The sequence below is a fragment of the Acanthisitta chloris genome, unplaced genomic scaffold (assembly GCF_000695815.1).
Source record: "Acanthisitta chloris isolate BGI_N310 unplaced genomic scaffold, ASM69581v1 scaffold43785, whole genome shotgun sequence".
Classification (NCBI taxonomy): domain Eukaryota; kingdom Metazoa; phylum Chordata; class Aves; order Passeriformes; family Acanthisittidae; genus Acanthisitta; species Acanthisitta chloris.
Genome location: NW_008676175.1, coordinates 1,923 through 28,184, shown reverse-complemented (window position 1 = coordinate 28,184; position 26,262 = coordinate 1,923). Strand labels below are relative to the sequence as shown.

Genomic DNA, 26,262 nt, shown 5'->3' with positions numbered 1-26,262 from the left:
GCAGCTTAAACCAGATGATCTCCAGAGGTTCTGGGAGATAAGAGGATGTTGGTATTACATAACTGGCCCTGACTTTTCACCTGACCTTATTCGCTGGACTGCACGTAGCGTAGATGCACCATTTCACCCACAACAGCTGGGTTAAAAGATAAATATTCCCTCACACACCATTTTCTTGAAGTTCTGTCATGCCTTGGGGCAGTGTGATGAAATCTGATTTGTATGTTATTTTAAAAAGCAGCATCAGTATTTCCTTCCTATTTGAAAGGTTGTTATTCTTAGAATGAAGCTAGCATTTTTGAAGAGCAGCCTCAGGTGTAATGAAAATAATTTCTTGCAGGGAGTTAGCATTTGGAGAACAAAGCATGTCCTCAGGCTACAAACTCTGAACTGTTCATCAAGTTTGACAGGGTTAGGGGAAAGCAGTGAATCTTTCCCACATTAATGCTTTCACTCGTTCAGACCTACAGGTGGGTGAAATAAACTTTCAAAGCAGTAGGAGTTTGGGTTTCTTTAAAGCAGCTGTAGTCAGACTTGGGACTGCATGAACATCTAACCTCCCATGCAAGAAGAACAGTGTTGATAAGTGTTACCAGAATTTGTCACCATATTTAAACATTTTGAGTATATAGTCAGGCTTGCACACGCTTGTAGTGATCTGTGTGAGTAGGAACCTCTCAGGGCCACAGTCCTACAAACTGTTCATACTACGCTTATTCTGTGAAAAGCATTAAATGGTTCTCTTAATGATTTTTCAAAATTATGGGCAGTGCTTCTGAACAATTAACACTTCATCTTAAACTTCCTCTGGATAAGGGATATAATCTGATAGAGGCTTATGAATTGCTTTGTAAGTGCTTGAGGCAAAAAACACTAAACACAGTATTGTCTAAAGAACAGCAGAGTTGGTACTTAAAGCTCAGAGAAGGCTGTAGAGCCTCTGAGGAATTGTCTAGGTGTAGGAATATACTAAAATGAAATCTTAATATCAACTGTAACAAAAAAATTGGCTTAGCCACTAGACTAGTTAAAGAAAAGAAACAACCAATCCAAACAAAGGCATCCTGTGGATACATTCCAGTTTTATTCTGCTGCCATAACATAGTCACACTGAAGAATTGAAGTGTAACAGATCATGCTCTGCATTCAAATCTTTTTTTTTATAACATTTAAACAAATCTACTTAAAGAAAACATTCCCCAGTTCTTTATTTGAGGGAATAAATTAAACACCAAAGAAAAAAACACATACATGCTTGAAACAAATTTTAACATAGATATTAAAAAAAAATTAGGGGAACATTAAAGAATGAAGTCTCAGAACCAGCCTGATATTCTTATACATTTCAAATGAACGTAAATTAAAATGGAGCATACTTTATTTACTCCTCAAACTGAAGTGCAGCACAACACACTTTTAAGTGCCTTGGCACCAAAATAATATACAAATAGTTAATAGATTAGGCCATTGGTAAATTTCTCATTTGTTACTCTTTTTTCAGTGCTACAAGTGTGCAGCATCTAAAGCCAAATGTGACAGTATTTGTTCATGTCCATCCCTCTTCTCTAGAATTTCTCTATTTGCAAAGTTGTTGACAGATGGAAAACCCCAAGTACAAATTAAGAGGATGACATCAAGCATGATCACACAAACTTTGGATGCTGAAGTAAACTTTCCAGACTGTTCCTACTTGCAATCTGTTGTGTTTATATGCTGACTGAAGTTTTGACCCCCGTCAGCTGAAGCAGCCATTGAATAATGTTTTGGGCTTGTAGTAAAAAGCTTTTTACCCATCATCAAAAGCTGCTCTCCTAATAATTTGTTATACATGATAAAGCAGGAAAGAAACTTGCAACTCAAACACACAGCTCTTGGCCTGTAGTATATGAAATTAACAAAGTGCAAATGACTACCAAAAGCAAAATTTGATGTCTGATTATCTTTTATCATCAGAGGGCTTTGTCATCTTATAGCTTTTAAATTACAATTCAGTATTTGGAAATACTTTTAAACTGTACATACTAGCATTTATGTAGAGGGGAATTATGAATAGTTACACTCTTCCTATGAATCCACTCAGCTTTAAGAAGCAGAACAGAATATATACCTGAAAAATACCTAGTTATATAAACATCTTCACCTTGTAAATTAGAGATTAAATAAAGCGCTTTAACAGTATCACAGCTGCTCTACAAACAAAATATTACATATCTGAGAAGAACTGCATTTATTCAGTAGGATTTTTCTTAAGGTTGCCTGTTGGATTTTATGGAAAAAAGCACTGTAACTCAAAAAAACGTTTGCTGTGTTATTCTTAAGTGAAGAGACTAAAAGAAGAGAAAAGCCTATGCATGAGAATGGGGGGAAAGAATAAGCATTTATGTTCATTTCAGAAATCATGAGATCTATGAAGTTACAGGAAAGGTGTGAGGGAAGAGATCTAAAAGTGGATTTGAATTTTTTTTCCCATTAATACCATTTTAGTGGAACAGTATTAGAACAGATATCCTGGTTGTGTCTGTCTTATTTCTATTGAAAAATATGTTCTTCCCTGCCCCATGGAAAAGCTACTAGATAGATGTTTAGCCCTTATTAAATTACTCCCTCAAGTTGTTTTTAATAATAAAAGAAAAAAAAACAACCAAAAAACTTCAAGTCAAAGTGCAAGCCACCTTGTTTCAGCCCTTCATGAAAGTGTTAATATTTTTTTCTCATTCATTTTCACTTATTTTTTAATATAAAAGCTGAATGAGCCATGAGGAACTTACTGTCCTTCATCTCCCACTGTGCACTCATAGCAGTAGATACTTCCTTTACTCAGCCCAAATGAATTTGGGAATTTGGTTTCAAAATAATCATAGAAATAAAGTATTTTTAAGCTGTTCTGTTTCTACATGACCAGCAGCACTCTTAGCCTATTATTTTAACAAGAATTTCTCTGAATAAGTACCAGAGAATATTTCAAAGTTTTTAAAATAACATAAAAGCTAATTTTTCAAGTTTTGATTAGCTGTAATAACCTTTCTACGATTGCACTGTAAACTGTTCCAGCTCTCTTAATTAAGGGAACAAACTTCATATTCCAAGGCCCACTTAGTGGAGGCAAAGAATATGGAAAAAAATATTATTCAAAAGGTTATTGATTGCAAGTGGGGAAAAAAGACAGTTGAGTTCCTTCCTACAATAATTCTAGAATTTTTCTAGGCTATTCAGGCTTTTTGGAGCCTGTTTGAATTCCTATGAGCATAATCAACCTGAGAAGTACAGTTAGTGGAAAATTCCCATCATCATTACCAGCTGCCAGCATTCTTAACGCTGCACGTTAACTTTAGTCTTGTTTTAATATGACCTTCTGAAATGAAGGTTCACAATAGCATAATTTGAGCCATACAGAAGAGGACTCTCGACAAAAGTTCTGTTAGTTAAGCCCTGGCCAAAGATTCCAATGTCACTCCTGCTAGCAATACCTTAGCTGGATAAAAGCCCCCACAAGATGTATCATCAGGGCTTACAAGGGGGGTGGGGGAGAAAGAGGAAAAGGAAGATTATATCTTCAGGTACCATATACTATTCAAGTGCCACATAGGTAAAAGGCAGCAATAGGAAACTTGAAGATATTTTACCCACAGAAAACAATTAAAAATCTATAAACACAAAATTTCAGTACTTAAAATGCTGCTATTTTGCTTGCTTCGCGAACCCCACTCAAGTAAGCTCCTGTAACGGTCTGAGGAAAGTGCCTATTTGTGGCCTGTATTTGGGGAAAAAAAAAAAAAAAAAAAAAGAAAAAAGTTAATTGTTTCTAAAACTATTAGAACAGGTAGGACTTCAGGTTATAAGATAAGTTTTGTTTTCTGTAAGCACATACCAACATCTTCAAAAGCCGTGGAAAACTCCTTAGAAAGAATTTCAGAAGAAACACTTTAAATTCTTAGCAACTTCAAAATTTGCAAGCAAGGCAGCTAGCAAAGGCAGCTGTCTGCCCTGCCATCTGCACTTTAGTGGGGCAGGTTAAGTTCTGCTCCAGTACAGAATACACCTAGACCATCATCAGCATGCAATTGTTATGGCATCACTGGCATATTTCTATAACAGGGTATTTATGTACTACCTCTAGATTGATAGTGTTGGTTAGCAGAAGACGATCTGTCATAAGGAACTGTTCCTTGATAACCTTAATCAACAATAACAAAGATACTTACTTCACCAGCAAAAAATATTTTTCCTTGTATATCTTCAGCTATAATGTCGTAAGCTTCGCCAGTGCCCCCTGTTTTCACAAAACTGTAAGCCATCTGGAGCCAAGGGTCATTGCTCCACCGAGTGACAAAAAACTTCACTGGGTCAGGAACCTCCTGCATAATCAAAATGGGAGTTATGTGCTGCAAATAAACATTCATAATTGCATAGGTTTTTCTCATAAACAGTTTCCTGTTATCTTTAGGAGTATGTAATATTATTACAATACAGACAAGATTGCATTCTGCAGCTAAATCCTGATTTTCTTTATTGTACTACCAACCACGGTTTTGCCTGATGCCTGAAACATCACTGCTGCACTGTTCTGAATGCAACAAATCTGCATATTGTAATATACCTAGAAATACCTGTACACATAAAAAGAAAATACCCAGTTTAGGGCTTGCTTTGCCCTAAAAAGAAGACATTATTAATTATTATGTATTTCTTGAAGAGTCTCTTTTAATTGGTATTGCAAAGATATTTTGAGCTGCAAAGCAACTTCTGTTTTAGAGGAAAGTGGGTTTGATTTATGAGAGTAAAGGATGAATATTCTACAGTATTTATGCTCAAATACATACTTAGTAATTAATTAGATTGCCAATATCATAATTCAACAGGTTTCTATGTATAATGTGAGCAATTTTTGTCTTGGTATAACATAATGCTTTGCTACTTCTAGCTTGTTAAATCTCAAAATGCAATCTTCACTGTGGAGGTCATTTTATTCCAATGGGGAAATAAGGTAACTTTGCTAAGATCAGAAGGTGAGCTATCTTGAAAACTAGATTCAGAGGGGAAACAAAACCCAGAAAGTCCTAGTGTCTGTAGCTGAGCTGTGACAGTAATACTGTCTTTTTCACATTGCAGCATGCAACTTGGACACAGTTCTACCCAAAAGAGCCTGGATAACACTTGTATGAAGGCTTAGTCAACTACAGTTGTCTTACTCTTGAGGAGCTTATGGCAAGCAAACAGAAGCACCCCTGGTTGCCTCTTGCACACCAGCTGGTGTCGACAAATTGGGTATTCCATTCAGGCAGCACATGAGAGACTAAACTTCAAGCAATCAATACAATGACTAGCTGAGTATGGCAAGTTTTATGGACATCTCAGAAGAAGTTCTGGTACATCCCCAGAAGCTATTTTGTCTTTGAAAATCCCACTGCATGGTTGTCAAATGACTGAAATTCACAGCTGCTATAAACTACAGAGACAGACATGAAAATCACTTTTCTAGACCAGACTGGCACCCCTACCTCTATGTTCTCATGAGATCAAAGTAAGGAGGTAAGTGAATTTTCATTACATGTGGTTCTGGTAACTTTAAAGCCATTACTAAAAGTATGTTTTCTAGGAATAGTTGAGCTTTCTGATGCCAAAGTTCTTCTAAACCACTAAACCTAACATCTGAACCATCAGTAAAACTTGAGAGGTCACCCCAAATGTTATTAACACAATCATTCCTTGGGATCTAACTGCTCAAAGTAATTTAACTGAGGCATTACTGTCCCTAGAGTGGAATGCAAATAATGTTGCTAAGTGATAGTATTCTGCTTGCCTCAGATTTCTCTGATTTTCCTATTAGCTTTTATCCTAATGATGAGCTGGGGAGAGGAAAAAAGATATAAATTTTTACCTAGTGTGTTTTTACAATCAGGATGTAGGGCCCTTGCTAGATCATTTTGCCTGTATCACCATCCCAAGACAGCTGAGGAAGGGTTGTTAGTTATTAGAAGAGAAATGGATTGGATTGTTTGGGATTGGGGGTGTTGTAATTTCCATTGCTTTGGGGGGGGATCATAATCAAATTCATCTAGCTTAAAGGTTTTATCACATATTAGAAGTGGTGATCAAAAAATAAATGAGGGACAGCTAAGTAAGAAATATATTTGTGTTACCTGCCTAAAGTACTGATTTTAATTATTTTTACTTTCTAAAAGCACTTTGAAGGATGATAGCTCATTTCTGGTTTTCAATTCATTACTATTTTCCTTCAGATAGATCTAAGATACTTCAATTTACATTTTTCGCACAAGAGACCAAAAATTGCATTTTTAGAGTATCTCAAAAAGGAAACATTTTCCCTGAAACTGATAAGAAAACAGTTTGAAATGTCAATGGTATTCCTATACATGACAAAGTACTACATTTGAAAGCTCTATGCCTATGGCATGTTAATTCATCCCTTAATAAAAGAGACTTCTCTTACCTGCTCCTTAAACAGCTCTCGGAGTACAGTCATACACTGTTGCAGGACTTGTTGATCATCTAAATTCTTAATGGTTGCCACAGCATCTCCAGTGACCACTGACATTAAAATGCTTTCTTTGCCCTACAAACAAGACATTATTAAGTGATTAAGCATTTCTTGAAGAGTCCCTTTTAATTGGTATCGCAAAGATATTTTGAGCTGCAAAGCAACTTTTGTTCTAGAGGAAAGTGGGTTTGAGCCCTTAAAGGGTGCATATTCTACAGTATTGATGCTTAAATTACTAATATTCTCTTATTCACAGATCTCTTACAGTCAGCTCCTTTTACAATTTGTTGATTTACTGAAAATTTCCTATCTACCCATTTAAAAGCTATACCAAAAAATTACATTTATAGTGTTATTCTTTATGAGACCTCTTAAGCTCCAGTTCTGTGCCAAACTTATTCCTCAACTGTACTGCATTTCCAAAAGATGGCAAAGAGAATCTACTTAAATACTAGTAGATATGATTTGGATTAGGCCAATACTATGTTCTTACTAGCAGATTTTGGACCAAGAAATGAAAGGTCAGGACTACTGGTACTTCCTTTTACTTCAAGTCACCTGCTACCATGCAGAAGTTTTAGAGGTGAAGTGGTGACAATGGGAGAGTACACAGATTCTCAATTCCTTTAAAGAACTCTCCCTCTTTTCATTATATAAAGCAACTCTTCTGTTCCTAAACTTGATAACTAGCAGAAAGTAGCTATCAAGCAAGTTAAGAACTGTATCTAGTGTCTCTGGACAGCTCCAGCACACTGAACCTCGTGTACAATGAGCTTAAATGTACTGGAGACAACTCATTTAAGCGAAGTCCTACACAGGTACAAACAGTGTAGTAATAGAACACGGTCTTCACAGGGTGGTTTCCTTTTGGAGTAAGACGTAAGGTTACAAAATGGCGTTTTAATTGCTGCCAAATAGTAAGCAGCAGTTGTTGCAAAAGCATGAAAGGTACAAGATAAATGTATAATGTGTCTGCTTGGAAGTGGTGGGGAAGAGAAACATGATGGCAATGCACTGGTTTGAATTTGGTTTGGGATTCCTAAGTTTGGGACTGACCCTATGGACCTGAGTTTCATACAAAACTTGGTGTTTGTCTTCTGCTATTCCACATAGTTATTTAGGCTACTGCAAGCCATTAAGTGGTAGTTAGCCAGCATGATCTTTTTAAGAGGTTTTTTAGCTGATTTAAGTAAGAGAACAAAAGTCTTATACTGGAAGTGACTGGTAGACTTTTTCTCACATTAGTAGATATATCTATAGTAAGGATCAGGATAGTTGAAAATATATTTGGCTTGTATATTACTTTGTATTCAAACAAGGGAAAACATTCCCATTTATTACAATGAAGTAGCAATCAGCTTTTTCTTGATAAATAGCACTGCTTCCACTGCTTTTAACAGTTGGAGAGGTGGGGGGAAAAGAAAACTTTCATTGTTCAGTAGTTATTGCACCTAGACTCCAAGCTGAATTTCTGAAGGGACAACAGAAAATACAGAGAGCATATCATACCTCTGAGTCCATGTCATAGAAAACACTAAAGAGCCCGCGTTGGCTGGAATTGGGTGGAACATGACCAAAAAAATCAGCTCCTTGAATTTTACTGTCCCAAAATCTATATGGAAACTGCAAGGCAATCTAGAGAGAAAGACGGAATTAAAGCATTTTATACCACAAAACTCGTAACAGGATATAGTATATGTTCTTCTAATTCTTCTTTCTGATTCCACTCATTTAGAGACACAGTTCCATGAAGAGGTCTCCACAGAGACTATATGGGCCTATCCTCCAAGGGGGACAGGCAAATTAAAAAAATTCTAATCTTATAAATTGCCCATGCACAGACTATCAAATTCGCAATGGAATTCATTGTGTATAATGCTCCAGAAATTCAACAGATTTTTTTGCAAACCTAATGTAGGACTTAAGCAACCTCCATCCTGTGCTGGGAGTTTCTGAATCTTGCCTTTGAATGTCAACATTGTTATAATCCTGTTCTGGCATTACTCTATTGCTGTTTTGCTCTAAGTACATATCTTATTAGGGATCTTTTCAGGAGAGGCACTGGGAAACAGTAGGAGATTTTACACTGGTCAAATACACAACTTCTGGTATTCTTCAGAAATAGTTTGTGCATTTATTAGGTTAAAAGGACCTGAAATAAGCATATTATTGGAATTTTGGAAGGTTGTTAAAGCTTGCTCAAAATTAGGCACAAAATGTTTAAGCCATGAAATGATTCTGCAAACAATTTCTTTAAAAACACCATTAAATTGGGAAATCTAAGAAATAGAAATACATGTAATCCCTGACAACATTTTACTTTTCTGGGCTACAAAACCAAATGCATAATAAATCCTGAGAAATGCACTGCAAAAGCAACAGGGACAAAACAGCCAATGTTTCTATGAAAAGAAAATTAAAGATAATCTGAAATCACTTACCTTCTCAATGACTCCTGCTCCCAAACTATTAATGGCTTTAATTTTTTTTTCTGACAGTGAAGGATTAAACTGAATGGCATTTTTCTGAAGAAGGGACAGTGGTACAGTCACTAATACCTGAAAGAAATAGTAGCAAAACCTGAATACTGCTCTTCAGCCTCACAACATCCTCTTAACTATCTTGGATTATCCTTGTAGGATGCATCATAACACTGACTAGACATTTCTAGATTGGTGTCTAGTTTTAGTTCCCATTAATGGGCCTTACATTCAGGTGACAACAGATCCTGCAGTTCCCTGATTCTAAGTTTTAGTCCTTTGAATTGCTTGTGTCAGAGTGGCTAACCATGCTATTGATACTTCCTGTAAATCGTAGGCGATGGCTCTCAGATTAACAAAACTGTCTTTAGGAGAGGAGGTCGTTACTAAGGTCATTGTTTTGGTTTGGTTTTAATTCCTTCACAGATCCCTTCTCTTTAAAATACGCTCAGTAACAGTGTTGATGTCAATCCAATCTTTATCAAAACTACTAAAAGCTAAATTACTCTGCATGGAAAAGGTGGGGATACAGGGAATAAGGGAGACTGAGAAATATAGCTTGTCAAATCCTGCATACCAAAGTGGAAATTTTAACAGGGCAGATTCACATGCTAAATGGGGTAAAACTGAGCAGGGAGTGGAACCAGATAACACAAACATCACTTCAAAGACCATATAAAAATCTATTTGCTTCACATTTTAGTACTACCTTTGTAGTCCTTAGTTCTTCAAATCATCTAGTATTCAGAACTCAAGGATGCTCACTGACAGTTAGGCTGTAGGACACCAAATACACAAGTATTCATCTTTGAGTGGGAAGAAATTGGACTCAAGTAGTCTTTTGAGAGTTAAAAATAGTCTTCTGAGAGTTAAAAAAACCAAAACCAAAAAGGACACGTAGTGTGTGTTCCCTGCAAGGCTTAATCTTGAAGCTTATTGGGTACCTTTTGTGTTGTCCACACTGTTCCATCTGCAGTAGTGACCTGCACTTCTTCACCAGAGTAGTCAATACTCTGTACCTATTGAAAGACAAATTGAAAGAAGATTATACTACAAAATGTAAAAATGCAATGCAAGTTCCAACAAGAGCAGCTAATATATCATCCGTCTGCAAACTAGCAAGCGAAGATCACAAATTTCCACAGAAATACCAAAAGAAAAAAAATAGCCTCCATGGAAGCTGAAAAATGTTAGAATCATGATGGTTTTTCTATCATCATATTGTAATATTTAAGTACTGATAGCCCTCAAAGAAGATTTAAAAAAATGCTGAAATTGTCCTTTTTTTTTTTTTTAAAGATAAATTGAAATAATTGCAAATATGTCCAAAATAATACAAACTTATGACTGGGTGCTTCAAAGCAATCCAAGACAGGCACTGCATCAACACTTTCCAGACTCACTGGGAAATTCAGCCGGATGTCCAGCCCTTCTGCCAACTTTTCAATCACAGTTGAATATCCCACAGTTAGAAGAGTGTGATCTCCAGCAAACTGGGCAAAAAATTCATTGTGGTCCCATGAGCGTGCAGATACCTGTGGACAGAACATAACTAGCCGTTTCTATTGGTGAGGGGACATGGGTACTAGCAGAAGTCCCACAGTTTAAAAGGAGCCAACCCTAATTCCCCTCACAATTGGGTTAAAAATAGTGTATCGCCAGAATTTATAGCAACACTGACAAAAAGCAAATGGTTTATTTACCTAATGCTACTATTGAATATAGGAATTACTGGATTAAGAAAGTTCCCAACATGGGTTGGTCACTAGGAACTAATTTATAGTTCTGCTTGGTAGAGAAAACAAAGGAAAGTAGTACAACAATCCAGGAGGATTGCAGTGTAGTTATTTCTGTTGTCTGTATCTAGCAAAAAAATCAGATTTTACAGCCCTAGAACTTAATATAAAAATGGAAATACCTTATTTCCTAACATGAAGGGGAAAATAAGGTAGGGAAAAAAGGGAGGGGGGGGAGGATTTTTCTGTCACTTTGGAGGTTCTTCCATGATACCTTTCATCGACCTTCTCCCCTGCTAACTCATACTTAGTAAAACAATGGTATTTGCACTAAGCATTTGCCACTTAGCAGTGAAAAATCTGAAACAATTCTCAGACTCCTATTTGGATGCCAATTCCTATCCCTGCAGTTGCATTTACTCCATATTTTCAATTTAAAATTCAAGGTAAGATAGATTTCCACATCTTTCTTACTTCCCCTGGATGCTTGTGAAGTGCAAACACTTGACATATCAAAACATTTTCCACTGACTGCCCTGGTGTAGAATAGTCTTGCAGATTTTTGTTATGTTCTTCTCAGTTCAGATCAGATTCGTGCACCTGCACATACCAGTCAGTTGTCCCACTGCCATGGTACAATTGACCCTAAATGTCTTTAACCATAGCAACAGGGATTGAGTAAATAATGCACTGCAAACAACATCATACTTTGGTATTTCCTGAAGCTGCTTGGTTAAAACTGAAGTCGTGAAGAAAGCCAAGTGTCCCACAGCCAACAGAATACCTAGGAGTGGTGAACTGGTGCCCACCGTCAGGGAGATGGAACACTTCAGAAGTTAAATGCATTTATTCTCAAGATACCTAGCAAGGTAGAGAAATACCTCAGTTTTTAAACACAGAACTGAGAAAGCAGAAGTCACACACAACATCTGAGGAGGAGTAACTCTCCTGTGAATCTGTCACCCAGCATCTCAGCAAAATGCTCTACTCCACTGCACCACCTACTCTCAACTTCTGCATTAAAGAGAATCTCACTGGAAGCTCATCATGAACTCCCATCAGATTACCTAAGGCGGTGCTGGAGTCAGTGTCTCAGTGCTTTTAAAGAACAGGTTAGGGATGCAGGAACAGTTTAGGGATAGCTGATTCTTCCTCTAGGGCCATGGAATGCATCAGGTGCCTTCTCAATGTTGCTTTCAACCCTATCTTCTGTGAAGCTCAACCACTTCAAAACACAGCTGTCAAAACTCACCTGAGAGAGATTGCTGCCACAGGCATACTCCAAATTACTGAGATGGAACTGCAGCACTTTTTCTTCCAGCTCACTGAACTGGATACCAGATTCCTGAATAAAGGCTTTATAGATCTCTTGTATTTTTTCTGTGAAAGAACATGTTTAAAATAAGAAAATATCACAATTTGTCAGAAGTCCTGCTGCATTTCAACACACTATTCTCTGGATCACAGGATTTTCAAGCTTATTGCTAACTTGTACCAAGGTGTTTTTCTGCTCATAGTAAAGAACAAAAACCACAAGATCTTTGCAGTGATAAAGTACAAGTCTGTTGTTTAATCATAGGTTTCCCTAATAAAATCTTGTTCAAGAAGAAAACATATATAGCTTCAGGAAAAATAGAGGTTAAAATTATTTTTAAAGAAATATAGAAAAAAAGAAAAGAAAAAGAAACATACTGTGCAACAGCACAGCTGATCTAGCCATTTGAGACTGGAGAGAAATTTCTTAGCTATCATCAATACACAGTTGAAGGTATTTGTGGTAAAATACACTTTAAGATAATGGAGGATCCTTGCAAATAAATCCTGATTAATTTTTACAAAATCAAAATCGCTGAGAAATTTGATCCAGAGCTCACTGAAGAACATAGGAGTTGCTAATTCTGCCTTGCAGAATCCATGCTGCAGAGATCTGGGAGTCAGACGTTTCTGGGCAAGTTTATTTTTTGCTGTTAAGCTTGCATGCTGTAAGTGTGGTGGGAGGTGTTACCAATGGAGATGGGACTATTCTTGCCAGCAGAAGGCTTTGATCAGGTTCTTTTTTAGGCTGATTAGTCAAAAAGTATAGGAGTTATGGCTAGCTCTGGCCTGCTTCAGGCAGAAGCAAGTCTTTTGAACTGGTAGTGCCATTAGTTATACTGAAAAAGCTCCATCGTGAAAACAAGATTCTACACCAGAAGTATTTATTGGATTTAAGGTCAGATGTACAGCCACACATCACTAAAATGTCTGATGTAAGGGCCAATTTAATATAAAACTCTATAAACACAGCCAGCATCTTCACTTTGCAATACATTTCCCACTTACCACCAAGAGGAACATCTTGATATTGTGTTTTATCTTTTCTCCACTCAGAGACGACATCTAGGATGGCATTGAAATGAAAGTCCATACGTTTATCAATAGTGGGATCTGTTATCCTTCCACCTTCCTGGATCAAGTCACATTTCTCCCCTAGTTTGTGCATTTTAATGCCAAGCTTAAGAAAAAGACATTTTATTGCTTTTTTAAGTATGGAAAAACTACAGTGCCTAGCCTGCTCAAAGTTATTTAAAGTAAGGTGAATCCCTCAGATTTAAGTGATATCACTTAAAACACATCCACAATTTTAAATAGTCAGATTAACTCTTGTTCTCCAAAAATTGGAATATCAACAATCCTTCTGTCTATTAATTATCCTTTCCTTTATTGGGGATTCACAGAAACCTTATCTCCAACCTTCCTGTCAGGCTAGAGGCTAGTACAGAGATGTTGGGTCTGGTAATGAAACATGAAGAACCCGTCTCCTTTATTTCTACCTCACCTTATTCTCTCAATCACGATTAAAATCAGCTTTTTTCTACAATTTTCTGGTATCTGAGGCCTAAACAGTTCCCTGAATTAAGGAATTGCCAGGATATTGCTTGCCAGTTGCCACCTATTTTATAAACAACCAAGCAAAGAAAGAAATTACTTGGAATTAAAACTAGTACCTTGCTTTGTTTGTCCAACTTGTATCAAACACACAAACAGAGCTCAATCAGAATAAAGATGCTTTTATGTTCTACAGAGTCAGTCCAAAGAAAAGAGCACAAAGACAGTGCTAATTTCTCCTAGGGCCTTGTTACTTTGGGTGCACTCCAGTGTCTTTCACATGTCCTCACATCTCTCTATGCTGTTGGTCACCACTGCAGATCTCAAGACACAGTTGTACTTTAAATGAAAAATGACATCAAATGACCACAAAGGGATGAGTGCCCAGGGTGTATTAATAAGTCATTGTTCCTCACCTCATAACTAAAAGATGATTTAAAACCCCACAAAATTTCCTCATGACACTACGGAGCACTAAACAGTTTAAACAGCATGGGCTGGATTTGTGTGTCTGAACAAAATCCATACTCAGGTTTCACTTGGAGAAATTCAGCTTCTTGCCCCCCAAAAAAGCCCAAACCAACAAAAAAATATTTTTTTTAATTAAACTGCAGTATGTCTGCATCAGTAGTTATTAGACATACTAATCTTAACTTGTGCAGAATTTAACTAGAAATATCAAGGCAGAGCAAGGGCAAGTCCATCACAGATGTATTTCAACAACATCGCAATAACCTTTTGCAGTAAAGCCTCTCTCAGCCCTAAGGAAGTCTGCTGGGAACCTTTTACATTACTATCTCAAAAAAGGGGAAAAAAAAGTGGTTTCTTCTGGTTGTGAAGCTGGAGCCACCTTATTTTTCTTTACATAATATGCTTCAAACCATTCTACAGCTCTTCTCTTTTCCTGACTGTTATCAAAGGTATAATAGCAACATAGAGTTTATTTACAATGCAGAACAATGTTTTAATCATGTCACAAAAAAAGGACTTCCACCCTGACCCAGCCTGAACCTGGTTTTAACAAGTTTTTCACTAGTGATAAGGCATGACCACTGCAGGGAACCCACTTGCTCACACATTAGTGCCATCGGGTTGTTGACACATCCATTGACAATTTGTGCACCTCTTCCAACAGTGACTCCTGTGAATGTCTTGTCATCCCACACTCGGCCACCAATTCTGTCTTTAGCTTCTAACACAGTGACCTATGATGAGATGCAGCTTAGTAAATGGTAAGATTTAAGTATATTAAACACATCTGTTCCGAGCAAAGAACAAAACAAAAAAACCCAAAAACCCCCAAGCAATCGAGCAACGCTAATAATCTAAACAGTTTATTTTCATTTGTGGATCTTTCTTATTTCATTTATTCATTTAAATTGTCTTTTGAAGGTTACCCTTTGGGATATACACATACAAATATAACTGTTACTTTAGAAACAACCCTTACAAAAATTACCCTTCTTTTTCAAAAAGCTAAAGATGTGTTCAGGAAATCTCAAAACTGGAGTTTTGAGCAGGCTACAGTCTATGAAACACAATGATCTGGATGCAGTGTCTGTATATAATATATGCTGCATTCTTTGTTGAATTTTAGTACCAATAAGTGCTGGTTTTAAACAGCAGGTTTACTCAGTAAAAACTCACATTTTACAGGTTAATTAGGATACCCTCTACATAAATATTTTTAACGGGAACATAGTTGTTTTTTCATTTTGATGAAGAACACTTTCAGAGCAGAGGAAGTCTGTTTTTTGTAAGTAATGTACTCCAGAAGTTTCTTACCTTAATTCCAAAGTTGTGCAGTTGTCTGGCTGCTGCTAATCCTGCTGCACCAGCCCCAACAATAATGACAGATTTCTAAAAATATTAAAAGATTTAAATAAATACAGTTAGAATTAAAATAGAAATGATCATTGCACTCTTTATTTTTCTTTTCTAAAGTTAAAAATACCTGTAGGTTTCAGAAATCTAGGCTCTCTTGTCCTCTAAAGTAATCCATGATAACTTTTAAAGATGACAGTGCATTTCATATGGAAAAAATAGTCAATTGTAGCTTTGAAAATTGTTAATTTAAGGACTTTAAAAGAATACATCTCAGTTTCTTTTAACAGAAACAGCTGAAGTTACCAGTAACAAAAGTAAAAAATCTAACAAGTTGCCAAACAAGAAACACACTGTAATGATTTCAGTCACACATTGGTTTGACCAGTAAAAACTATTTCATAAATTAAAAACACAGACAAATGAACTCTCCAAATGTAAATCAACTTACAATTTCTAGGAGATAATCCATTACACATACATTAATTTGCTCAGTTTTGGGTGCTGCCAACCAAATTGCTAGTCATAAACATTACCCTTTAATCATAGTTCTTGCAAGCCAACATAGAATAGAAGTTTCCTCACCTATGGAAGCAGAGGTGTATTACAGGGTTAAGCCACAAGAGGAACCTAAGCATATTGTATATTTTTCACAGAGTTCATATCCATCTGACCAGCTCATAAGAAGCACAAATCCAGAAGACAGAATTCTATAGATTTTAGTGGGGAAAAAAACCCTTGTTGAGGAGAGTCCAAAGTCTCTAATTTCCATAACCATTGAAGGCAGATGAGAACAGTGTGAAACCCGTGCCATATGTTTGCTTTTAGATGTAATTTTACCTATCATTCCAGCCATTTATGTAAAGGAGAAAAAATCCAGAACCAAAAAATGTTTACTTGTGCCATGTAGTTTTATAGCACTAATAATATAGGGATTATTACAGCAACTTACATTGTGGTATTTCTTAGGAAGAAGGTACTGGTCAGAACTGACTGACAGAATCCCTGTATTAATTAGCCCTTTCCTGGTCATAAAGTGAAGGATCCTCTCCATTTCCTGTACACAGCGAATGCGCACGAGCCCCCGAACAATGATATGATGAATACATTTTTGAGGGGTAAGAGCTTCCTGCAAAGGAGAAACAAAGACTAGAAACTGTGGATTTTCTAATAGGGTTTTATTTTTCATGTGTTTATATTATATTTAAACTGTAAAGCAGATGGTAAAAATTCATCGTGAATCAGGCTTCTGGGAGCATTTTAAAAGCAATTTTTGTGAAAGTTTCTTCCTAGCCAGCTTTGCACAGTCAGGTAACAATTTATTAAGAGAGATTAACATGGAATGAAAGCAAATGAGTCTACAAGATACTCTCACAAACTCGATGGTGTGTTCCATTAGTACAGGAATGGTATTGAAATGGATTCCTGTTTGCAAAATGAATCTACCTGCTGGCAATGCTCACAATGACATTCCAGTAAAATCCATTCCAAAATGGCATTCCAAGTAAAAAATAGATTAATATCCAAAACCTTCACTTAAATGCAGACATTCATGTCAGAGAGGTTCAATATGTGAAATTTCAGCAATTCTACTGAAGACAGTGTTGTGGAGTTAGCCTAAGTACGAAGACAAATCACTTCCCTATCCAACAGCCATGTGGAAAAAAAGAATCGTAAACCACCCACACTGTTTAGATGTGTTGAAGCATCCCTTTTAGAAGTTAATAACTGGGCAGACTCAACAGAGCTTTAATACTTTAAAAACTTTTGTATTTTACTGCGAAAGAAGCTCCTATGCATTAAAACTGAAAAAACCTCCACAAAACTAGAAAATACCCCAACGAGCAAAAAAAGCCCAACCCAAAAAAACAACCAACCAATATCAAAAATCAACCCCCAACAAAACCCCAAACCAGTCAATCTTAGAATGCATTTTCAAAAATATGGGAGCAATTTTTTAAGCCGTCTAATAAGACAATTGGACTAATAAGTCCAATCCCTAAGAAGAGGGTACACATCCCCCAAAAGCTGCTGTTATTTTAAAACAAAATTAACCATCAGCATCTCTTACCTTGCAGTTTGTGTACCACAGTGCCAAGATGAGGTTTCGCAACGCCAAGTACATGGTAGGGTCTCTTGAATATTCTGGGAACTCATAGAGCTCATCCAGTTCCATGACATCTGGCCTCACACAAAGTGCTTTCCCACATTCATTGGGCTGGTAGAAAGGCTGGAAATACTTGTTCATGCCTGCAACTGAATAAAGACACACCAAGAACGAGTCATAGTCCATCATATCTTCATCACATCCTTTTCCCTCTAAGAGGATCCACTGACCTTACACAGATAAATAAGTAAGGAAGCTTTCCAGCCTCTAGCCACCTCCAGAACGATTCCATTTATATTGCTCTCCTCTCTCCGGCCCTCTAGGCTGTACAGCATTAATTATTGTCCTGCTACCTGAAGGGTGTGCCTTGGACCTATCAGAGCTTAAGTTTTGCCACAGAAACAGTATGTACATTCCAATGCCAATAGGAGTCTAACAAGGAATAGGATCTAGATTCATGTCTGAGGCCCAACATCACCGCACAGGCTAAGGCAGCACTCTGAACCCCTTTCTTCTTCAACTCCCAATACTGCATTGGGAGAAATAAATATCTGTTGAACAGATGAACAGATTCATTTTCAGCACTTAAGAGGAACAAAGTCTGCTAAGATAACACAGAAGCTGAACTTCCCTCAAAGCACTCTCTCTGAGGTGAGTATGAGAATCCTGAATTACCTTTCTCCATATCTGACCTATTCTGCAGATCTGCACTCCCAGGCTTTCAGACTCAGAGCTGTCATGAGCGAAGAAAAAAACCTAAATACAATCTGACTGCCTTAAGAAATCAAATCCTTTTCTCCAAAGCCCCAAAGATCCACAGTATCAAAAAGAATCATGGGGTTTCTTGATAAGTCTTCATTTCCTTAAGAATGCAAACAGTGTTTAAGTAACCACATGCTAGTTTCCTGTTCCTGTAAACAAATGACAGGTGGTGCACAAAGAGCCTGTGCAGTCTGTGCTTACTCCCTGAAGAAATGCTGTAGGAAATTTATTACCTTTATCTTAGAAATGAGTAAATGGTATCAAAAGGTACCGAGGCAGTCGCACAGAGTGTGCGCGTTAATGCTGAAAACAGAACCAGTATTCTGAATCAGAATCATGTGCCTTATAAACTCAGTTATAAGACAAAATTTATCACACCTATTTAAGCACCAGAGCCCTGCAGATGGCCCTTACCAGTCAAATTAGGCACGCTCTTTAAGTGCTCTAACTTCACAAGGTTGGATTCACCAGGTAACCGATTAGTGCTGGTACAGGATGGACTCATGCCCACGCAGTCTGGATAATATGCAGCTAGAAAGGGAGCTGCCACACTGTCTTTCAGCAAAGGAGGGAGTATGAGCATGGAGTACCACCAATGGTCTGAAACTTCAGCCACTCTCTGGCCAAGCGGAGAAGTGAAGGAAAGAGGGGAGAAGAGAACACGTCAGTACTTTGAAAACGTCGGATAATGAACCAGTTTCCCCCCTCCCTCCAAAACTGAGACCAAAAAGCATTAGAAGTACCAATCTCAGAATTGCAAGTCATGAAGACATTTTCTCTCCCTCTTTCCCCTTCCTCAGCCTGACACAGAAAACCTGTAATATTGACTTCCTCCTCAGAAATGGAGATGAAACTTCACAAACTCCACACCCACGTGGAAAGCAAACAGATGGGACATGCCATGACAACACATCTGTGCCTTACCAGGCCCTTTGTAAAACATTTATAGTCATTTATGCATCCAGAAATCTGAACTTAGAAAAGTCTACACTAACCAATCAATTTAATTCAGATTCTGCTATCCCCATCGAAGACCTTCCAAAACCCTAACAAATGCTAATGATGCAGCCTTAATTTACAAGTCAAACATGCATTAAGGAAACAAAGCCACAAAGCTTCTACAAGAGCCTACAATAAGCTTGAACGTGTTTCCTGGGACAGAGGTACCTCAGGTACACTTGTCAACATTGGCTTATTGAATATCCGATCATCCGAAATCTGAACTGCAGGGCTGCATTAGCATAAACCCCTTGAAGCACCAACATATCTTGTATGTACATTTTGTATTAAGAGGGAGAGGAGAGAGAAAACATGTTTAGGTGTTCTCTTGCAGTCTTCAAAAAGAGGAGACTAGCTTGACTAAAGATAGAAACCACCTGAAAGACAGGGAAATTTCAGGATAGGGAATTTCATGTGAAAGCTGGCAATGGAATACTGTTTTGCCTGATCGAATACAAGAATTAGGAGTAAACCTTGGATCACATGCCACAGCTCAGAAGACACCACAAACCACCTGAAAGCTAACGGTAAGGGTAAAGAGGAAAAAGATGAGAAAGCAGAAGGCCCTAGGCTCTTTTGCAAATAGTGTCTGACAGTTTCCTGAACAAAACGCATAAATACTACTTTAACTGACCAAAGGACCAAAAAAAAGAAACCAATGCTGTGCTCTAAGATTGCTTCCACATTCTAGGGCAAATGAGGAGGAACAGCTACTACTCACCAAGTCCTCAGGCATGGAACACTGGTCTGAGCCCTCAGCCTGAAAGACAGATGAATGGTATCAGAGATATTCTGAAGCTGTATAACAAAAATTAAATATAAAGCAAAATAATTTCCTATGGCATAGTTCTTTAACCTTAAAAAAAAGTGTTAGTGATAGCCTTCTGTGGCAGAGATGATTGTAAAAAATAAATAAATACAGAAATGTATAGGGAAAATCCACAACACACCATAAAGCAAAAGCACTCTAGAAAATGTTTTGCATTTGTTAAGTTACTTTCTACTGACCAGACATTAAAATATACATTCTATTCCATTAAATGGGTGGAGCTGAAACAAATGACAAAAAAAAAATACAGTTTTCTATAAAAGGTCTGGAAATATCCCACATTTTCCACAGCTGCTCTTCCAGTCTAGACTGTAAAAGAGAGTTACTCATTTATTTTAAGAGTATCTTTCTCACCGAGTTTCAAGATGAAATGCTGACCCTCCAGATTTTCATATGGCCAGTATTTTCATGTTATATTTTGTCATGATATAAGTACCATATAGATTCTGTGGCACTTGCAGAACTCTTTGAAATTTCAGGAGTTATCTTCATGCCAAAGCTGAAACTTTTCATGTCAAGTCCCAGGACAGACTTAATAGAAATTAAGAAAAGCTTATGGAGCTTTTCAAATGCTTTCATCAATAAGGAAGAAAGGCCAAACAAAACTGAAATAAATGTTTTGGTGTGTGCCTATTCTGTACATGCTGATAATCTTTCCATAGCTTCAGAATGAAGGATTTTACAATTGACTGTGCAAAGACATTTCAGATACTTCTTTCTTGACGTTTCCAGTCAGAAAATAAAAAGTCCGAACAGCATGTAGGCCTGTCACTGTGCAGCTCTCCAGGCCATCAGACTATCATTTTGACACTAGAGACACTAAGCAGCAATCAAGAAGAAATTAATTTCTGCAAACAAGAAATGACAACTTGTTGTTAAGTTTCAATATGAGCAAAACTCTTTTGTTACCTTGGTGGAATTGTTCAGTTTCATACCACATCTGTAGGTTTTTGCTATTTGTGGCGTCAGCTGGATTTCCTTTGTCAGCTGACGCCATTTACCACAGTCTGGCTTTGTGCACTGCACCTACAGGTCAAAAAACAAACATGTTTTTACGTGTTGCTGTCTGATTACAGATAAGATTAATGAAATTTAACTAACCAAATAGAAAGAACCCAGATGAGAAAGTTGTCAAATAGAATGTAACAGTTATTTCTCATGTAATCATCAGGTTCTCAGTAAGACATTTGATACACATAAACCTTGTGTCTATTTCCTGCAAGACTGAATTGCTGCATGAAACCTCAGGCTAAAATGGTTTTCAGTGGATTTTGCAGGCATTACTGCCAAAACATATTGTTTACCACTTAAAGGAAAAAAGACTAAAACAAAAAAAACCCAAACCAAACACAAAAACCTCACAAAAAAACCAAAACCAAAACAACCCCATCACTACCACCAAACTCCCTTCCATTCCTGTTTTTCTTCTTATGCTCTCTTTACTAGGGAAATGCAACATCCTTTTTCGACATCTTTCACAATTGTACTTTCCTATAGTTTGCATGCTCCCCTTTCCCTCTCAAATCTTATTCTACCAAATCTTATTCTACCTGAACATCACACATCTTGACTGCTACTTCACTGAAAAGTAACAGAAGGTTGGTCTTTGCAGGGTGTGGAGAAAGTTTCCAACATTGGAAGAGCTGATCAGATCTTGAGCTTTTCCACAGTTCTCTAAGACCAGAAAAACCCCACAAAAACTCAGCTGACCTGCTGCCTGATCAGCAGAATATCAGAAACACATCAGAATATCACAGCCCTATTAAATAAATCACCTTTCATCTTACCCAGTAAGGAAGCTGTTGATCAGCCATAAAGGCTTTTGGACTGGGTTCACTTTTACCATTACTTGTCCAAATCCTTTTCCAGGCAGTATATTTATCATAACCATCTTTATGGCTAAGAAGAAAAAGAAAATAGAAGAGCAAGCAGTCAGAAGACTGAATATCTAGTTCATTTCAAGGAACATTTTATATAAGGACAGAGAAATAAGGTTGTAGAGCATCCTGTATTTTTCCTGTCAGAAGAAGGAGAAAGTCATGGTTCTTACAATTGTAGTAAATTGCATCCTGTCCATTATGTCCTCTTGCTCTTGAGCATACTTCCCGGTATCTAAGGCCTGCACTGAGTCATGGGTACTGCTGAGTATATACGTACCCAAAAGTCTTAGCAGAGCTGGATGTAACTTACACTCAAATGAGAAAAGCTTGGAGCTGAAAGCACTCAGTTAGCCTGACGAGTCTTCACAGTCACTGAACTGCAAGAGTTAAATCTCCTTGCTGATTTGATGTTACAGAGAGGCAGTCTCCTGAACTCACATTATAAAGTTAATTTGTAAAGGAAAACACTCAGTTAGCCTGACGAGTCTTCACAGTCACTGAACTGCAAGAGTTAAATCTCCTTGCTGATTTGATGTTACAGAGAGGCAAAGTCTTCTGAACTCACATTATAAAGTTAATTTGCTTTATAAAGGAAAACAGATTTACTTAAAACTCTTCTCATAATTTAAAGTTTTCTGATGCTGTTTTAAAAAAAGACAAAAGCTTCAGAACAACCGCACACACAAACCAGCCTGCCTAAAGTAATCAGTTTTGTTCACACTGCTCTGTTTAAGTTGATTAGTCCATAAAACACCTGCAGTTTTATCACCAATATCTAAGTCACACTCTGAAAAAGCAAGCACAGAGGACAAGGCTTTGTATCATGTTTATGTGCATGATGTTTCAACAGTTGTAGCATCTGCCAGATTTTAATAAGCTTTGAAAAGGCACAATCTTAATTGGCAAATTTACCTTCGATAGTAGTGGTCAAAACATTCATTGCAGAAGTGTTCCCCACAGGAAAGATGATACCATCTAGACGTGTACCCATTTTTAGCACATCTGTAGTGTAGGAGACATAGAAATAGTTTTACAATACATTTAGGAAAAAAATCTTTCTACTGACAGTAGCACATTCTAGAACGTGAACAAAATATTCAGAGCAAGCTAGAGCTTCATGTTACGTTCATGAAGGCTGACTTGCACAAGGCACTACAGTCATACAAACAACAATAAGATCATTTCAATTGTCTCAAACATTTCCAGTTTCCAAACTAAGCAACACCAGATGCAAAAGAGGCAAAGTGTACACAATGTGCGGTTTTATAGTTGGTCTGGCTTCCAGCAGTTTCCCTCTAACAATGGTCAACTGAGCCTTTAGTACCCTTTAAGCAGGCATTTCCTGAACATGATATACACTTGCTCTTACAGTAAATATGTGCTGTGACACACGAAGCATTTTGCAAATGTGTAAGATGACAAAGTCCCTCTCCAGAAGAACTTAAGAGTTCCTTTATTTTGTTCCATTTTGTTCTAATATTAGTGCAGTGGTTGGAGGGATCATTTAAAATAGCATTTTTCTTGTATGGGTGATCCACTTGATTCATAAATCATTACAATGTCCTGTCCCTAGAACAACTGACAAAACTATAAAGGAAAATAAGAACACAAACCAGATGTTGCCTATTTTTTTTTCACATAACCGATTTTAACCCAGTGAGAGAAAATCCTGAGGAAACAGTTACACATTCTGGGCATTTATTCTTTATGGCTCTCAGAAAAAGATATACATTAGCATTAGATTATATTCATCAGACAAAGCAATTACTCTTCACTTAGAAAACTCTCACTAAACTCGATGAAATGGTTCAAGATAAAATGCATGAGGTAAAGAGCACAAAGTAAAAAGCAGTGACCTAAGCTACTAACTGAAATAGCCACGAAATTATCTCATCTCAAGTAGATAATATTGAAAGTATGTACTTAGAGGGGTGGGAGGGGTGAAAAGCAAAATATTAAAATAACAAGTCAAAAAGATGACTCAGCACATCTTTTGTTTCCTGAACAAAAAACAGTAATATCACCAGTGCTGATCTCTCAGGTGCTTACTTCCCGTAAAAGTCCCTATGCAACTGCCAAAATTCTTGGCTTTCCTATGACAATGCCCAGAATGCACTGACCTCCTGCCACCAAGAAAAATCCACATGTATAATTAAATGAAGCACTGAATTAGTTATTTTCCAATGGTATAAAAAAGGAAAAGTTTGTCTCAATTATCCAGGGAGGGAGGAATGCTGTGTAATTACAGTCTGCCTACTGCATAATGAGGTCTAACACATTGCCTACTATAGATACACCTTGCCAGTATCATGCATTCAATACCACCAGGGTCAGAATGCAGAAGCACTTGTGCAAGTACACAGAAAGCTGTGGACAACCTGAGAACAAAGAGTTCAGATAAGTATGACTGTGTCCCAAGACCTAAAACTTCAAGGTCAGAATCTCACCTCAAAGCATTCCAACAAAAGTCTTGGTAAAGACTTTCTGCAATAAAGGATGGTTTCATTTTCCATCTTGAAAGCAAGTTTAGCTTCCTCAGATTACACTAATATGCTCTCACTTTTACAGAACCAAAGCATGTTTCAGAAGACACCATTAATATAAATAAGCACATCCTAAAGATACTCTGTCTCTGAATTAGCAACTTGCGCAGTAGAAAGTTACTCGCAACAAGAATAACTTGTGACACATTCCTTAAGACTCCTATTAGTAGTACCTTTCGATTCTCCCTCTACATTTAGAAACAAAGGAATTTTTCAGAATCTAGTCAGAGTCCTAAACTTCAGCTGCAACTTTAGAAAGTCCACGAAAAACACAAATAAAAAGAAACAAACCTTTCAGCCGCACTGGCAAAGCAAACGGGACATGTTGCAGTGCATCCAGCTTTTTCACACTTCCTATATTTCTTCTCTGATGCTTCATCATCATCATCTGCTGCTTCAGCTGCTTTCTTCTTCACCTGATAAAAAATAGCTGAAATCTGACCGGAATTGGAGCAAATACATCTTCTACAAAATGGCATTCAGACAGTTTTGCAGCTTGTGAGTAGCATCAAACAGTTAAAATAATACTAATTAAAATCTTTGTATCCATTGTAAAATAGCTGCAGCATGAAACAGCTGTCAAACTAGGTCAGTTTTTTCTACCAAAAAAAAAAACCAACCCCAAACCCACAGTAAGACTGGAAATATCATTTAAAGCTAAAAATGTCTTGCCTTAGTCTAATTGATGCCATTGAAGTAATTATAAGCAAAGCTTACAGTTTAAATCATATTTTCAGCTCTATCACATGCTATGAGTCAAGCCTCATGCATTGAGTCTATTTCTCCTTCAGAAAATCTCTTCTTTACATACTTATTGATACTAATCAGTGGCAATCCTATCTGTGCCTCAAATAAAACATTAGGGTAGGCTTGGGACATATTTTTTGATACAAAACTACACCAAATGTCTCATCTGGGCCTCAAAGGTACTGTGCTTTGTGTTGTTTTAGGCCACTGTCTGGATGGGCAGATAGCTTTGTCTTACTGGACAGAGATCTGCGATTGTATTTTTAACACAGCAAGTATTTACAGGTTATACTGAGTATTTTTCTTTTCTGAATGTTGTTCACAAAATGAGACACTTTGACTGCTTATTCAGAGAATTAAATCATCCTCTGTGGGCAATTACCCTAAGGCCAAACTTATCCACAATGAAGCCACTTTCTTTATAAATGTCAACAGAAAATAAAAATGAACACCGTACAAACCCACATGTTTTTAATTATTATAAATACCTGTCTTCCAGAACTCCTCACAGGAAGGTTGTCGGGAGACTGATCTGGAGGACATGCCTTTTTTTTCGTCCGTACCCTTCCAGTTGACATTGTATTGTTAGATCTGGGGAGTAAAAAGAAAAAGTAGGCAGTAGTTAATACAAAAATTTAAATTGCTTGACTGTGCAGAGCTGTCTAATCACCTGGGCAGTACAGCTACTCATAATACTACTTTTGACAGAGTTACCTCTGAATCTGTTCAATGTGACTATTAACTCCAGAGGAAAGTGAGAATGAGGCATTACGGGAAAGGAACAATAGTACTATTTTAAACTAAATTCAGAGTTAAGATTAGATCCTTGATTACATCTTGACAGGCTGTTCCAGATCAGCATATCCTGGATTTCAATAATCTGATTTGCATTACATGAAGACCTGGACTGGAATTTGGGTTGGCAAAGTGAATAGACATCAGCTCAATGCTGATGCAAGCATCCAAATACCACTCAGAGTAACACTCA

The 26,262-nt window shown here is 37.3% G+C and overlaps 1 protein-coding gene across 2 annotated transcripts; it reads right to left on the bottom strand.

The window, feature by feature from the left end:
• Nucleotides 1-3,667: 3,667 nt before the first annotated feature.
• Nucleotides 3,668-25,852, bottom strand: KDM1B (lysine (K)-specific demethylase 1B). Of its 2 annotated transcripts, XM_009076014.1 has the most exons (20): nt 25,763-25,852; nt 24,819-24,943; nt 22,897-22,986; nt 21,892-22,003; nt 21,014-21,130; nt 19,997-20,035; nt 18,691-18,895; nt 17,479-17,663; nt 16,360-16,536; nt 15,369-15,443; nt 14,651-14,788; nt 13,038-13,209; nt 11,968-12,095; nt 10,383-10,514; nt 9,924-9,998; nt 8,941-9,057; nt 8,009-8,134; nt 6,452-6,574; nt 4,203-4,355; nt 3,668-3,751 (listed from the first exon to the last, which is right to left on the bottom strand). In XM_009076014.1, the coding sequence occupies exons 1-20, from the start codon at nt 25,850-25,852 to the stop codon at nt 3,668-3,670; spliced, it is 2,463 nt and encodes an 820-aa protein (XP_009074262.1). The 2 variants fall into 2 exon arrangements, with proteins under 2 accessions (XP_009074262.1, XP_009074263.1); XM_009076015.1 differs by lacking the exons at nt 11,968-12,095; nt 13,038-13,209; nt 17,479-17,663; nt 18,691-18,895.
• Between the last annotated feature and the right edge of the window lie 410 nt (nt 25,853-26,262).

Bases quoted from the DNA above. Each gene is read 5' to 3' on its own strand.
- KDM1B (XM_009076014.1), bottom strand. From the start codon at position 25,852: ATGTCAACTGGAAGGGTACGGACGAAAAAAAAGGCATGTCCTCCAGAT. The intron at 22,004-22,896 runs GTAAATTTGCCA...TTTTCTTCTTAG, and splicing joins TTTGACCACTACTATCGAAG to CCATAAAGATGGTTATGATA. The intron at 16,537-17,478 runs GTAAGAGATGCT...TCTCCTTTGCAG, and splicing joins TGTGGTACACAAACTGCAAG to GAAGCTCTTACCCCTCAAAA.